The sequence below is a fragment of the Papilio machaon genome, chromosome 16, assembly GCF_912999745.1.
Source record: "Papilio machaon chromosome 16, ilPapMach1.1, whole genome shotgun sequence".
Taxonomy (NCBI): domain Eukaryota; kingdom Metazoa; phylum Arthropoda; class Insecta; order Lepidoptera; family Papilionidae; genus Papilio; species Papilio machaon.
This window is the reverse complement of record NC_060001.1, coordinates 3,679,353-3,691,459: the sequence shown is the minus strand read 5'-3', so window position 1 is coordinate 3,691,459 and position 12,107 is coordinate 3,679,353. Positions and strand designations below refer to the sequence as shown.

Genomic DNA, 12,107 nt, shown 5'->3' with positions numbered 1-12,107 from the left:
TGTTTTGGTTTATGTCTTTTCAAAACATTGTATGTTACTATAGTATGTTGAACTATCTATTCTGTATGACATGCGAATTAAACACATAAAGGTCACTGTATATTTTTAGATTAAGATGATAAATTTGATTTTTATGATAATAGGAAATTAGCAACTTTGAACTTCAATCTTTGAAGATATTAACAAAAGATAGGTACATAGCCTTCAAGTAAAATGATTAGCAGGAAGACATCTTACTAATATTACAAATGCGAATGGAAGGGCTCAACGGATCTTGATGAAATATGGCACAGACGTAGAACAATAGAGTAGTCTGGATGAACACATAGGCTACCTTTTAAGTTTTTTTTAATTCCCCGCGGACAGAGTCGCGTACGACAGCTAGTATTTAAATAAACCTTAAATTTTTTCCACTTTGTCATTTACTTAGTTTGTAAATGAACCTAGTGTACATAAAATTATATATTTATTAAATCCTATTTGGGAAATTTTGATTTATATAGAGGGATTCTACTTTACTAAGATGTTTAGGTTAATGTGATGGACAAAATAAATATCTAAAACGTAAATCTTTTGTTTTTTTTTAAATAATCGCATCGTTTATTTGTTAAATGAATTATATTTAAAAATGAGAAGAAGCTTTAATATTTGGATTACTTAGCAACATCGCAGTTCAAGGATTTAGTCAATTAATGGCTTGTAATGATAGGTTACGTCAGTCATACTATGAATAGATTATTGAATTCTCTAGACGTTTCTTAAGTTTTTTTTTTATAAATTGCAAGAGTTTTTACTATGCATACAAAAATGTTAAATGCAAAAAGTTTTAATGCAACTAATTGCAACTTTTGTACGTAATGCACGTGCGGTATCAAACACATCAAAATTATGTTGACCTTTTAACAATTTTTTTTTAATTTCATGTCCAATTAAAAAAAAAAAAATCTTTTTTAATGTAATATCGAAAACAAATTATCGTTTCCACTAAACATTGTACAATATTTTGAAGAGCCCAAGTTCTCGACGTTAGTGTCCATGGGTATCAATTTGCTGAAAGCTTTTGGTATGTCCCATCTGTAGGATCAAAACAAAAAATTATAAAATTCATATTTTGCCATTGACATTTATTTAGACTTGTCTACAACTTGTAGAGTTATATAACCTTTTACTTAGGGTTAAGATAAAACTAATACTAAAATTTTAAGGTGGTCTTTTTTTCCTTAATAATATGATGATACAATCAATTCATTGCATTCAAAGAAACATAATATAAATAATGGATTAAAGGAGTGAGTTATGTTTTCACAATGCAAATGTATTGTCGATGTTTATAAACGAATTCTCGGTAAATCAGTTTTAAAAACTACGCTTTGAATTTAAATATACTTAAAAGTTTTTTTAAACAAAAGGTTGACAAAAGGAGGTGGGTATTCAATAATGTTTTCCGTTTTTATACAATAAAATAAATAAAATAAAATAAAATAACTTTTATTTCGGACCAGTTACATCCATATAGTGTTGGTAGAAAATAAAACAACAGATCCTACGACTATGTTAGTAAAATAAAACAGTTCATATTTAAATTATTTAGTTACTAGGTTATTGTTCGAAATGCATCTACGAACAATTCCTAGTAACAGCGAAGAGTCAAATCTCCATGCTATGGTGCCAAGGATGGAGTTGGGGCTAGCTCTCAGTCTGCAGAGCAGCGAAGCAGACTTGTTGAAATGACAAAATGAAATGAAATGAAATGACAATGTTGAAATACATATTATAGCACTTGTGTTTGACTTGACTTGAAGATGCAGAGATCCATCTATACAGATAAGTAAAATTGGAGTGTCTGTATATAATATCCCAATTATATGGTTATATTTCGTGCACTTATAACGAAAAATCAAGTTTTAAAATGCCTTCCACATGCGAATTCTGACGAATGATGTAAGCGAATTCTGACGAATGCGCAAGCAACGGTTAGCTTATAATAATAACTATAGCTATACCGTCTTCGGGTAGCATTTTTTTGCTTTGATGTATGGATGTAAAAATTTGTTGTATTTTACTTGAACTCATAAAAAATTACAACAAATATGTTAAACTTACAAAATATTCACATAAACATATTATTCCTTATATTTCCATACAAACTTTAATCCCCTATTCCCTTTTGTTATACTTATATTGCAGCCTTGAAGGTAAAACTTTAAAAAAATTCAAAAGTCTTATTTATTTTTATATTAAATTAGCAGCCTTAAAAATAAGTTTCAAGTTTCTGACTATAAAAATGACGATATTTCCATACAACCGTTAACCCCCACTTTCAACCCCTTTTTCGACTATCTGTGTACCAAATTTCATTTAAATGAGTTCAGTAGTTTTGGCGTGAAAGCGAGACAGACAGACAGACAGAGTTACTTTCGCATTTATTATAATATTAGTAAGGATTATATAAATATATTAGTAAGGATTATATAAATATATTAGTAAGGATAAGTAAGGAAGTGAGGATTGTAATTCATAATAAAAAAAATCCTTATGTGATTTTTTTTTGTATGATAGATGTATTTATTATATTGGCAACATGATACAATAAAATCATCATAAAGCAGTTTAGAACTATACGCCAAAAATATTTTCGTCATAGTTTTCCAAACGCCTTTGAAAAAACTATGAGCAAAAACACTAAATTGTTAATGTCATACAAGTTAAAGAACAGGCGCCCGTGATCACGTATTTTCGTACCTTTGGCACTTCTCGTATTTATTTAATGTGATGTGATAATAAAACTTTATTTAACTTAACAGTGCTAGACGCCAGCAACAACAACATCAGTTGCACGAATTGGCCGGCTCGCCCGGTGAAATACCACGACCACACAGAAGATAGGCGTGAAGTAGAAGCAATTCCGCGTTTCGTCTGATGAGTGTTGTGCCGGAGGCCTAATCTTAGTCCTCTTTCTGTTCTCACCCTTTTCTTATAAGGAAAGGATGGGAGGGGAAGGTGGATTTGATGGAGGAGGAGATGCATAGGAAGGTTAAATATTCTCTTTTTGTGCGTCTCCTCCTTCGTCGATTGAGATTAGGCAACGCATCTGCAATTGCGAATGTCTATGGGCAGCAGTCGCTTTGCCATTTCGGCGAATTCATGTGGCCGCTTGCTCGTTTGCCACCTTGTAATATAAAAAAAAAAAGATATAATTCATAGAGATTGCTTAAACATAAAAAACTTTTTGATATAGATATTTGACCACACATACTATCAGGTATAATGAAGTGTCCCTGAAATTAGATTTTTTAAGGTTTTTTAACTTTACTAAATATAGTAAAAATTTACTTGAAATGCCTAAACGTCAAATGCCTACTTTTGATGATTTGTCATATAAATATCTGCTTTTATTTGTGTCTTACTTAAACGTGATACATAATTATTAACTATTTTTACAAACTTAAAGTCAGTAAATGTTGAGTCGTATAACATTTGTATTATTAATATGCTATAGTTAATAATACCCAATTACAAAGTTGCTTGACAACATTGAATGTTGTGAGCTTCGACTGCAGTGAAACTTGTGTTAATTCATATTGTTGTCTCTGTTTTGTTAAAGAATGTGAAAGGGATGACAATGTGTATCAATACAAATTTTACTGCAGTTGGAATTCTAAGTAAATAATATTAAGGTTTATAAATAGGTCAATAAGCGTTTGTAAAACTGGTCTACTGTAAATATAGTGTATATTAATAATATCGAAGCTCCATGAAAACTCAAGGTGGGTAATATTTAATTACACGTAAAGGTTAAGATGTGGTAATAATTATTATTGTTTGTTTTTTTCTATATGCAATGTCTTGTTAAGTTTTTGTTTCCATTAAACATATTATATTCAAGAATTTTTTTGTGGCAACATTTAATAAATGTATATAAAATGCTAGTAAAATAACAATTATTAAAAAAAAATTTAATAACATTAATTAAGATAAAATAAAAAGAAATTCGTTGTTAAATATAAACAAGGTACAACAGTGATGTTTGCACATTTTATCACAATTTAGCTATCAATGGTTTGGTATCGCTTAGTTTAATCAGATGAGTTGAGGAAGCGATTGAAGGCGTCTTTGTACTCTCCTTTGGGGTCCTGCTGTTGGACCAGCTCGTCCCAGATCTCTGGCAACTTGGTCTGGAATCCACGAACCACAACTCTAACGAGTTCCCTTTGTTTCGGAGTGCATTTAGCGCAGGTTGTCCGTAGAGCCTCGGGAATTGTTTCTAGTAAAAAATTAATTATTTAAAATTTAATTAAGTCAGTTAATGCAACTTTTACTGGCCTGTTGTCTCTATTATTTTCGAAGAAAGTGAGAGGGGAGTAGAAATTCTAGTTTCTACATATAGATGCGACGCCAGAAGTGAAACAACAAATGAACAAACAAACAAGAAAATATTACCTACACAGAAAAGACTCAAGTCTACATCGAAGTCAACACTGAACAGAACAGAACACTTTGTTATTCGAGTTCTTCCAGTGCCAATAAACGAACTTTGTGCTCAACTTTATTAAAATAACTCACAGCTAATAAAAGTCGAAAGTTACATGTCCAGGCTATTATATATTGTTCTTTATATTTAAAGCGTGTTCCGCTTCCTTGTTTAAAACGCTAAATGCACAATAAGGATATTTCGTGTATTTATATATTGTCAATAGTGACATAATATTAAACACTTGGTTCCTTATTTACATATATCTCCATATCATGTTTAAACTGTCTATATTATTCGACCAAATTCAGAATAGACTTGGAAATCTAGTCGATTAACCGTGGGCTTCTGAGACCAAAATCTCCGTTTAAAATTAATTGTTATCTTCGTTTTGTCAAAGATAATGACATTGATGACAATATATAATTTATACAATGATTTTGGTGACAGAAACCCACGATAAATAAAACAAAACGCAACAAATAAATGATTAAATAAAATAAAAAGAAGCATTTTAGTCTAGTTTCATTGCTTTGTTTTCTCTCATCTTCTCTCAAAAATTAATAATAATGTTTTTGGCACTATTAACACAATAAGAGCTATTTCCTTACATCACTGTACCTCATTTTTCTGAAAGGATTATGTATTTTATATCGCACGTAAATATTTCATAAACTTACTTTTGAAATCAGATCCCTCCGCCGTGCAAGGACCCTTGCCCAGGAAGCAACGTCCGAAACTACTGAGCAGTCTCATGTTACCGACGAGCTCGTTAGCATCAAAGTTGTCGTATTTTGAATTGTAGGTATCGGCAGGCGCGGCAAGCGCTGCAGCGGCTAGAGTACAAAGCAAGATAACTGTTTTCATGCTGAAAAAGATACAAAAGATGTTTCATTAATGTATATAGGAATTACTCTAAGTAAATGAGGCTACTAAGTGGACTGAGAAAGTGCAATAAATGTGCATCCGACCCCTCCGCTTTCATTGTCTTTATTTAGAGGAAAGATTGTCATGGATGTACAGCTACTATTTTATTAAATTGAATATAGCGGAAAGTAAATATTAACCAAAAAAAATATTGAGCAATAAAAAAAACAATAAATGTAAATTTATTCCTTTCGTCATTTTATTAAAAATCATTATTAAAATAAAAACCAGCTGAATTTGTATATGTGAACTTACGTGTAGTTGTTGACCAGATCTTCTGATACTGAATTTATTACATCACGTCAGTTCTTATATACACAGCACGTAGGAAAACAAGGTACGAATTGGTCAGCAAACTGGCTGGATTTGTGCAAACACTGCACACTTTGGTCGATGGCTGACGAAGTATTTTACTAAAGTATTACACGCTAAATGAATCCTGAAGTCGATGTTGATCTTTGATTTTAACTTGTACGTGATAATGCCACGAATTAATGTAATCTAACATCCTTGTAATGATTCAATTATTATGTGTTGTCAACCTTTTTTATTTATTTCTCATAGTTGACACCGGTTAGCGTTTCAAACAAAACTAATTTGTAGAGAGATGTTGTAAATATTTGATATTTGCTATGTTTTATATAAAACCAGAATAACCTTATTTCGAATGATCTATTTGAACCTAGAATCATCCGTATAATTAATCAACATAGAATTGTTCGTGCAGTATATGTACATACGTACAAAGTTACAATGCATTTGTTGTATGTGGGTAAAGCCGGTGGGTGGTATTAATACTCGTATAACATGTTGACATACGTTTTTTTCTATAGAAATGTATTATTTGACGTCAAAAACTTTTCCTTATACAGTAAGATGAATTGAAGACTGAACATTAATAAGTTTACATTATGCTATTTTCTCACGAAGATCGCTTAATACAAGTAAGGTAGAACAGTAGACAGTGCAGTAGCGCTATTGTTTGAACGCACACTTACTGTGACTACAGTAGCGGTACTTTTTAGCCTCAATGTACTTCTCGATAAGACGTGTTACTAAAACCCTTAGAATAAAAGGCTACGCAAATAATCGATACTCGACTTTAGTCTCTAAGCGACTTCAGTAACATAATCTCATATAGGTTCGTAAACAGGTACACTTCCGTCGACATTTTGTTCAGTTCAGTTCAGTTTCTTGATTATGGCTCTCCCTCAGCGGATTGGGCCAGTGTCGAGTGTTTGACATTTTGTTCTTTCGTCGCTAACGCCAGTCGCTCGCTAACTGTTTGTCGAGATCATCATGACAAAAGTCTAAGAAATCAGATTTTCAACATGACAGAGCAAATCCATATAGTTAACATTTTATAAATTCGTGTTAGTCGCTATATATGTACTGATCGAACAGACAACTTGCGTCTATGATTCAATATTGTGTTTAGGGACCGCGTACTACGCGATACTCGCGACGCAAATATTGAACCTAGTAACTAAAATTTATGTAGCCTTGTGTACTAAGGGACTAAGATGACGTTAAACGCATGGAAATATCTAATGATCTAAGTAGTCTTAGGTCTTAAAAACGTCGTATTTAAAAATTTAAGAAGTTACAGTTTGTTAGAATACAAATTAGTAATTCTTTTTGAAACGAAGTTCCTTATCGCGCGTTGTGAAAGGGGGCTAGACGGAAAAAATTCTTACGAAAAGTTGTCACGACACTTTTTGCTATAATAAGCTATTGTAAGGTGTGCGGCGTCGCATGTTTCTCTATCTGTCTCTCTCTCTCTCTCTGTTATAGAAAGCAAGCCAGATATTTTCATTTCCTAGCAACATTAAATGAACCAATGGGGATAACCAAGAAAAATACCCAGTGTAATATTTTCACGGCATTCATTGTTCTATTTTGCAGAATGTCACAGAAATAATAATGTAAACCGAAGCAATTTACTGATACTGTTTACTGTTGGTTCCAGTTTACTAGTGCGTCACAGCCTACATTACAAGTTTTCATGACAACTTACGCCCTTTCCTAGGGAATTACCATGAAGCATTGCTACGCAAATATTATTTTTCAATATACATAGCCTAAAGGTGTAAAGTAGGGGATGAAAGTTTGTTTGGAGAAATATTATTCCTTCAGCAAGCCTTTACTTAATGAAAATCCTTTCCGTTTTTTTTTATTTAGAACCCTCCTCGAAAGTCGCGGCCTTCAGCTATGCCCTTCGTACACGAGGCAACGTAAATCTTCGAAACCCGGCAATTTTAGTCGCTAAGTATTTACGCAATACAATTTCATGAAGTTAATACACAGGTTACCATACTTTAACAAAAATAAGTGTCATTTTAATAATATATAAGTGATGAATCATTTATCAAAGAATAAAATGAAACCTTGAATCCAAGGAAATTTCCTGTTTAAAGATTTTAACATTACTCGTTTAAGTCAAATTGCTAAATATTAAATGCATTATTAAAATGGCTATAAAAATATTTACTCCAGATAGTGATCAAAGCCTAATATTTTTTGTATTTAAAGGTAACCTTCCACGTAACATTTTGTTTAGACACTAAAAATATTGAAGTATTGTGTATTTATGTATTTACATATTAACAAAAAGCTAACACGAAAAATGTTAGCTGTCCAACAAGTAGGACAAAAATCTTTGCTTAGATGATGATTAAAATTACTAAAATAAACGAGATTACTTTAAAAAGCGCCTGTAGGATTTAAATATCATAAAATATCTAGTACCATAACCAACAACAGATTGGACAAGGAAAAATGTAATGTTTAAATGTAATAATTGTTCCTGTTATCTTTCACTTTATACGAGTAGATGAAGGTAATTATTCTCTTACTATAACATGGTATCTTTCCGCTTTTTAGTGTATTAGGACATTTTAGTCCTTTGGTCGGAGTTTGCTTGCTTATTATTATTATAAAGAGCCAAAATTGATGCTCTTAACCTGAATTATGGCACAGTTAGTATAATTTAATCTCACGTCTTAAATACATGATCACGTTCGTGTCGATTTAATATCATTTCCTCGAATCACTCGGAATGTAGTTAACGCAATAACTCTATGACCTTTTTATTTATACGGAAAGAGTTATCGCTTTTGTTTTTTTAAGGAGATAGATATGTTATTGTAAATATTAAATAATAAAGAACCGTAACGTATATAATTTGGTTAAATTTTAATTTAATTTAATTAAAGTTCAAGGTTCATCAAGGACTTTAGAAGTTGAAAAGTCGTTTGACAGACGACTTTTTTCCTTCGTTTGCGAGACACAAGGACATTTAAGATAATAAAACCGGACATTATTAATAAAAATTTCTCTGATTCTATCTCAATTTTCTAGAATAACTTGTTGGCTTGTAATCTCAACTTAGGTAAGGATCGAGCTTCTCGGTAGGGATGTCAATCAGCTGACAACGACGACACTTGGCTCACTGTTTATACTCCTAGCCGGATTATACAATGCCAGAATTTAAAATCGATCGACGGTTACACTGACAGAGTTTTATGATTTCTAAAAACGGTCTGTAATACAGGTTTATCGCAAGATGTACGGAATTATCAAGTTTAAGAGGTTATCAAGCGTTATTTTTTAAATAATTGTGTCACAAGTATATAAGATTTATTACAAGAAACTTAACAAAAATAAAACTGTTCAGTTGTGTTCACAGATTTGAAAACAATATGTCTAAGTTTACAGTAAGTTTTGATTTAAATTATTTCAATCACTATATTCTTTAAAGGAGAAGAACATACACCGAGATCAAATAAAGGAACATAATTTTTTTATTAAGTTCAATTTTATAATTTTCAGGTAATTTTGGCTCTCATTGCGTTGATCGCTCTTGTGTCAGCGCGTCCACAAGGTCAGATATTAATTTTTAATTAACATCTTTTCGTTTTTAATATATCAATTTTGCGAGAGGCAAAAAAGCGAGAAATGGTATGCAAGAGAACATAGATATAAAAAGTCTCTGATCATGTCAGAGGTCCATAGCGACAAAAAAAAAAAATATCAATTTTCAACAATTTCAGTTACGTGTTGCCATGGGTTTCCATTGTTGACAAACCTGCACATAAACATATCGTCATTCCATTAATCAAAAACAACAACAAATCTTTGGAACAAAGTTTTTTAGAAATGACAATTCTTTCGGATAATCAACTTTTTCCCATGAATCATTTCCAGTGACAAACTGTTTTCAAAATAAAATGTCGTCATCGGTTAACGGCTCGAAAGCTTATAATTTTCTTTAACTTTCAGTGGACGTTGTTGACCAAGACCCAGGCTCAGGTGTGTACCTTATTAATTTAATATGTACATATTATGATTAATATGATTAATTAATTATTTTTTGAAAACAGTCGATAAACATTTTTTAGTTTATAGTGTAAGTTGGCAAACAAGTAAGCGGCCAAGTTAATTCGCAAAAATAGCGAAGTGACCGCTACCTATAGACATCAGCATTTGCAGATGCGTTGCCTACCTTTAATCAACAAAGTATACTTTCTCTTAATATGTGTTCCCTTCTCTGTCATGTGCACTTATCCTTCCCATCGTTTTTAAACAATGTTTTCTTTCCAATTCCAGTAAACGTCATCGGTGGAGATGAACAAGGTATTAGAATACGGAGTTTTGGTTTTTTCATTTTATAAAGAACGTTACGAAACTTTGCATGGCTTCGCTCAAATCGACTGACATAACTAATAGATTTAATCCATTGCTAAATAATACATTAATTAACACATTTAAATAACTGAGTACCGATAAAAAATATAAGTAATCCAAAAAATCTCTTTCCAGTAAACATCGTCAACAGTGAAGACCAAGGTAATAATTATATTATTTAACATTCTTGAGAAATAATCAAAATAATACTAAGTTTTTTTTTTGTAATACAGTTTGTTTTAACTTTGATATTACTTTTTTGTTTAGACTACGACATTAATTTATGTTTTTTTTTCTTTATTTCAGTAAATGTGGTAGATTCCAGTAAGTATAAATATTACAAGCTTCAAATGTTTAGAAAAAAAAAACATCTTAATTTATAATTTTTTTTTGTAGGTGTCAATAATCCCGACCCTCGTAGATGAAAGTAAAATTTAATCTATAGGTATATTAAACATATTTCATTATAGTCTATATAATTTCAATATACTCGTATTTTTGGGACTTTATGTAACTTCACTCTCATTTTTTGGTCTAAATTGACCGGACTATAATTAAAAAATAATATGTATATGTAGCAATTTTTTTTGACAACCATCATTTGTTTTTTTTTTTAAATGTAATATACCTCAATAATTTGGCACATTATTTATTTGAGTAAACAAACACTCCCTTGAACAATATTTGGTAATATTTTTTAATTATAATAAATATATAAGTAATATTTATATCCCACTTCAAGGTAAGTGAAGATAATAAAATGAAACAAAAAAGAAACTCATAAAAATAATAAATAATAATGCTGGAGATATAACTTCACAATAATTAAGTTTTTATAATATAAGCAATATTCTTTTAACTAGCTATCGCCCGCGACTCTGTCCGCACGGAATAACTAAAAAACATAATTAGTAGCCTATGTGTCCTTGAAGACTATGTTCTTCATCTATGCCAAATTTAATCGATATCCGTTGAGCCAATCTGGACATACCTTCAAACAAACATCCATCCATCTAAATATTCGTTTTACTGCGAAAAGTACTTCAAAAGTGTTCGAAATATACTGAAAAATGCGATTTCAAATTCTAAGAAATGCAGTCATGCTCCGGGACCATGAAATAAAGTATAAAAGCGATTCCCATGGTCTTAAAAATTTAATAATAACATTGTTTCAATTGTTTGTATGAATTATTTAATTTTTTATAATTAACTTAAATCCTGTTTCGATCAGTGAGTCCTTCGACGATTAAGTGCTTTACAACTTCTTAAAGCAATTAATTCTTTGCCGACTTATCGACTATCGATCTGAATTGTCTTTACGTTAACGTTATAACTAATAAAAATGTATTACATATTTTTACATGCATAAATCTCATATCTATGACCTAGAGTTGTGAGTAGTGATTGTGTATTTTCATTCGGCATAATCCTGATTGAGCTCAGGTTACATTAACAAAGTTGTATACTTTTTTAGCGATTTTATACACTTACGTGATAAGAAAATGGCCGAATTGGCTCGCTCGGTGCAATACCACGACCACACACAACAGGCGTGAAGTGGAAATAATTCCACGTTTCGTCTAACGAACGTGCGTACCGCAAGCCTAATCTAGCCCTCTTTCCCTTCCTACCCTCTTCTTATAAGTGGATATTCTCTATCTGTGTGTGTCCTCCGTAGATTAAAGGTAAGGTTCTTTTAAAAAATAAATAAATTCAATGACATAAGAAGGCAACCAATCCGCAGAATAGTCATAACATGGAATCCTAATATGAACTGACGACTGCACTAATACTACTGCGTAGTTGGCCGTGACCTAACGATTAGCCAATTCGTGACAGCCTATAATTATATTGAGAAAGCAAAGTAGTTTATCGATTTTAATTTTAACTCCAGCAATTTATATCTTTAAGAAGTGATAGTTTATGTGAAAAGAGATAATAATTGAGAAGTGACGAATGACGAATAATAGAGATATTTGGAAAAAGAAAACCTGTTGTGACGACCTTACACAGAGTACAGATA

At 31.4% G+C, this 12,107-nt stretch overlaps 1 protein-coding gene and 1 long non-coding RNA gene across 3 annotated transcripts; one reads left to right on the top strand and one right to left on the bottom strand.

Annotated features, from left to right (window-relative positions):
* Positions 1-3,996: 3,996 nt before the first annotated feature.
* Positions 3,997-5,751, bottom strand: LOC106716632 (allergen Tha p 1). The gene is made up of 3 exons (XM_014510186.2): positions 5,654-5,751; positions 5,152-5,339; positions 3,997-4,264 (listed from the first exon to the last, which is right to left on the bottom strand). Exons 2-3 carry the CDS (start codon positions 5,336-5,338, stop codon positions 4,077-4,079), a joined length of 375 nt encoding a protein of 124 aa, XP_014365672.2. The 5' UTR covers position 5,339; positions 5,654-5,751; the 3' UTR covers positions 3,997-4,076.
* Positions 5,752-9,072: 3,321 nt separating this feature from the next.
* Positions 9,073-10,502, top strand: LOC106716674. Of its 2 annotated transcripts, XR_006756310.1 has the most exons (7): positions 9,073-9,114; positions 9,230-9,281; positions 9,680-9,709; positions 10,007-10,033; positions 10,220-10,246; positions 10,391-10,408; positions 10,481-10,502. It is a non-coding gene; the product is annotated as an uncharacterized LOC106716674 (long non-coding RNA). The 2 variants fall into 2 exon arrangements; XR_006756311.1 differs by lacking the exons at positions 10,220-10,246; positions 10,391-10,408; positions 10,481-10,502 and having other exon boundaries at positions 10,007-10,034.
* The last annotated feature ends 1,605 nt before the right edge of the window (positions 10,503-12,107 follow it).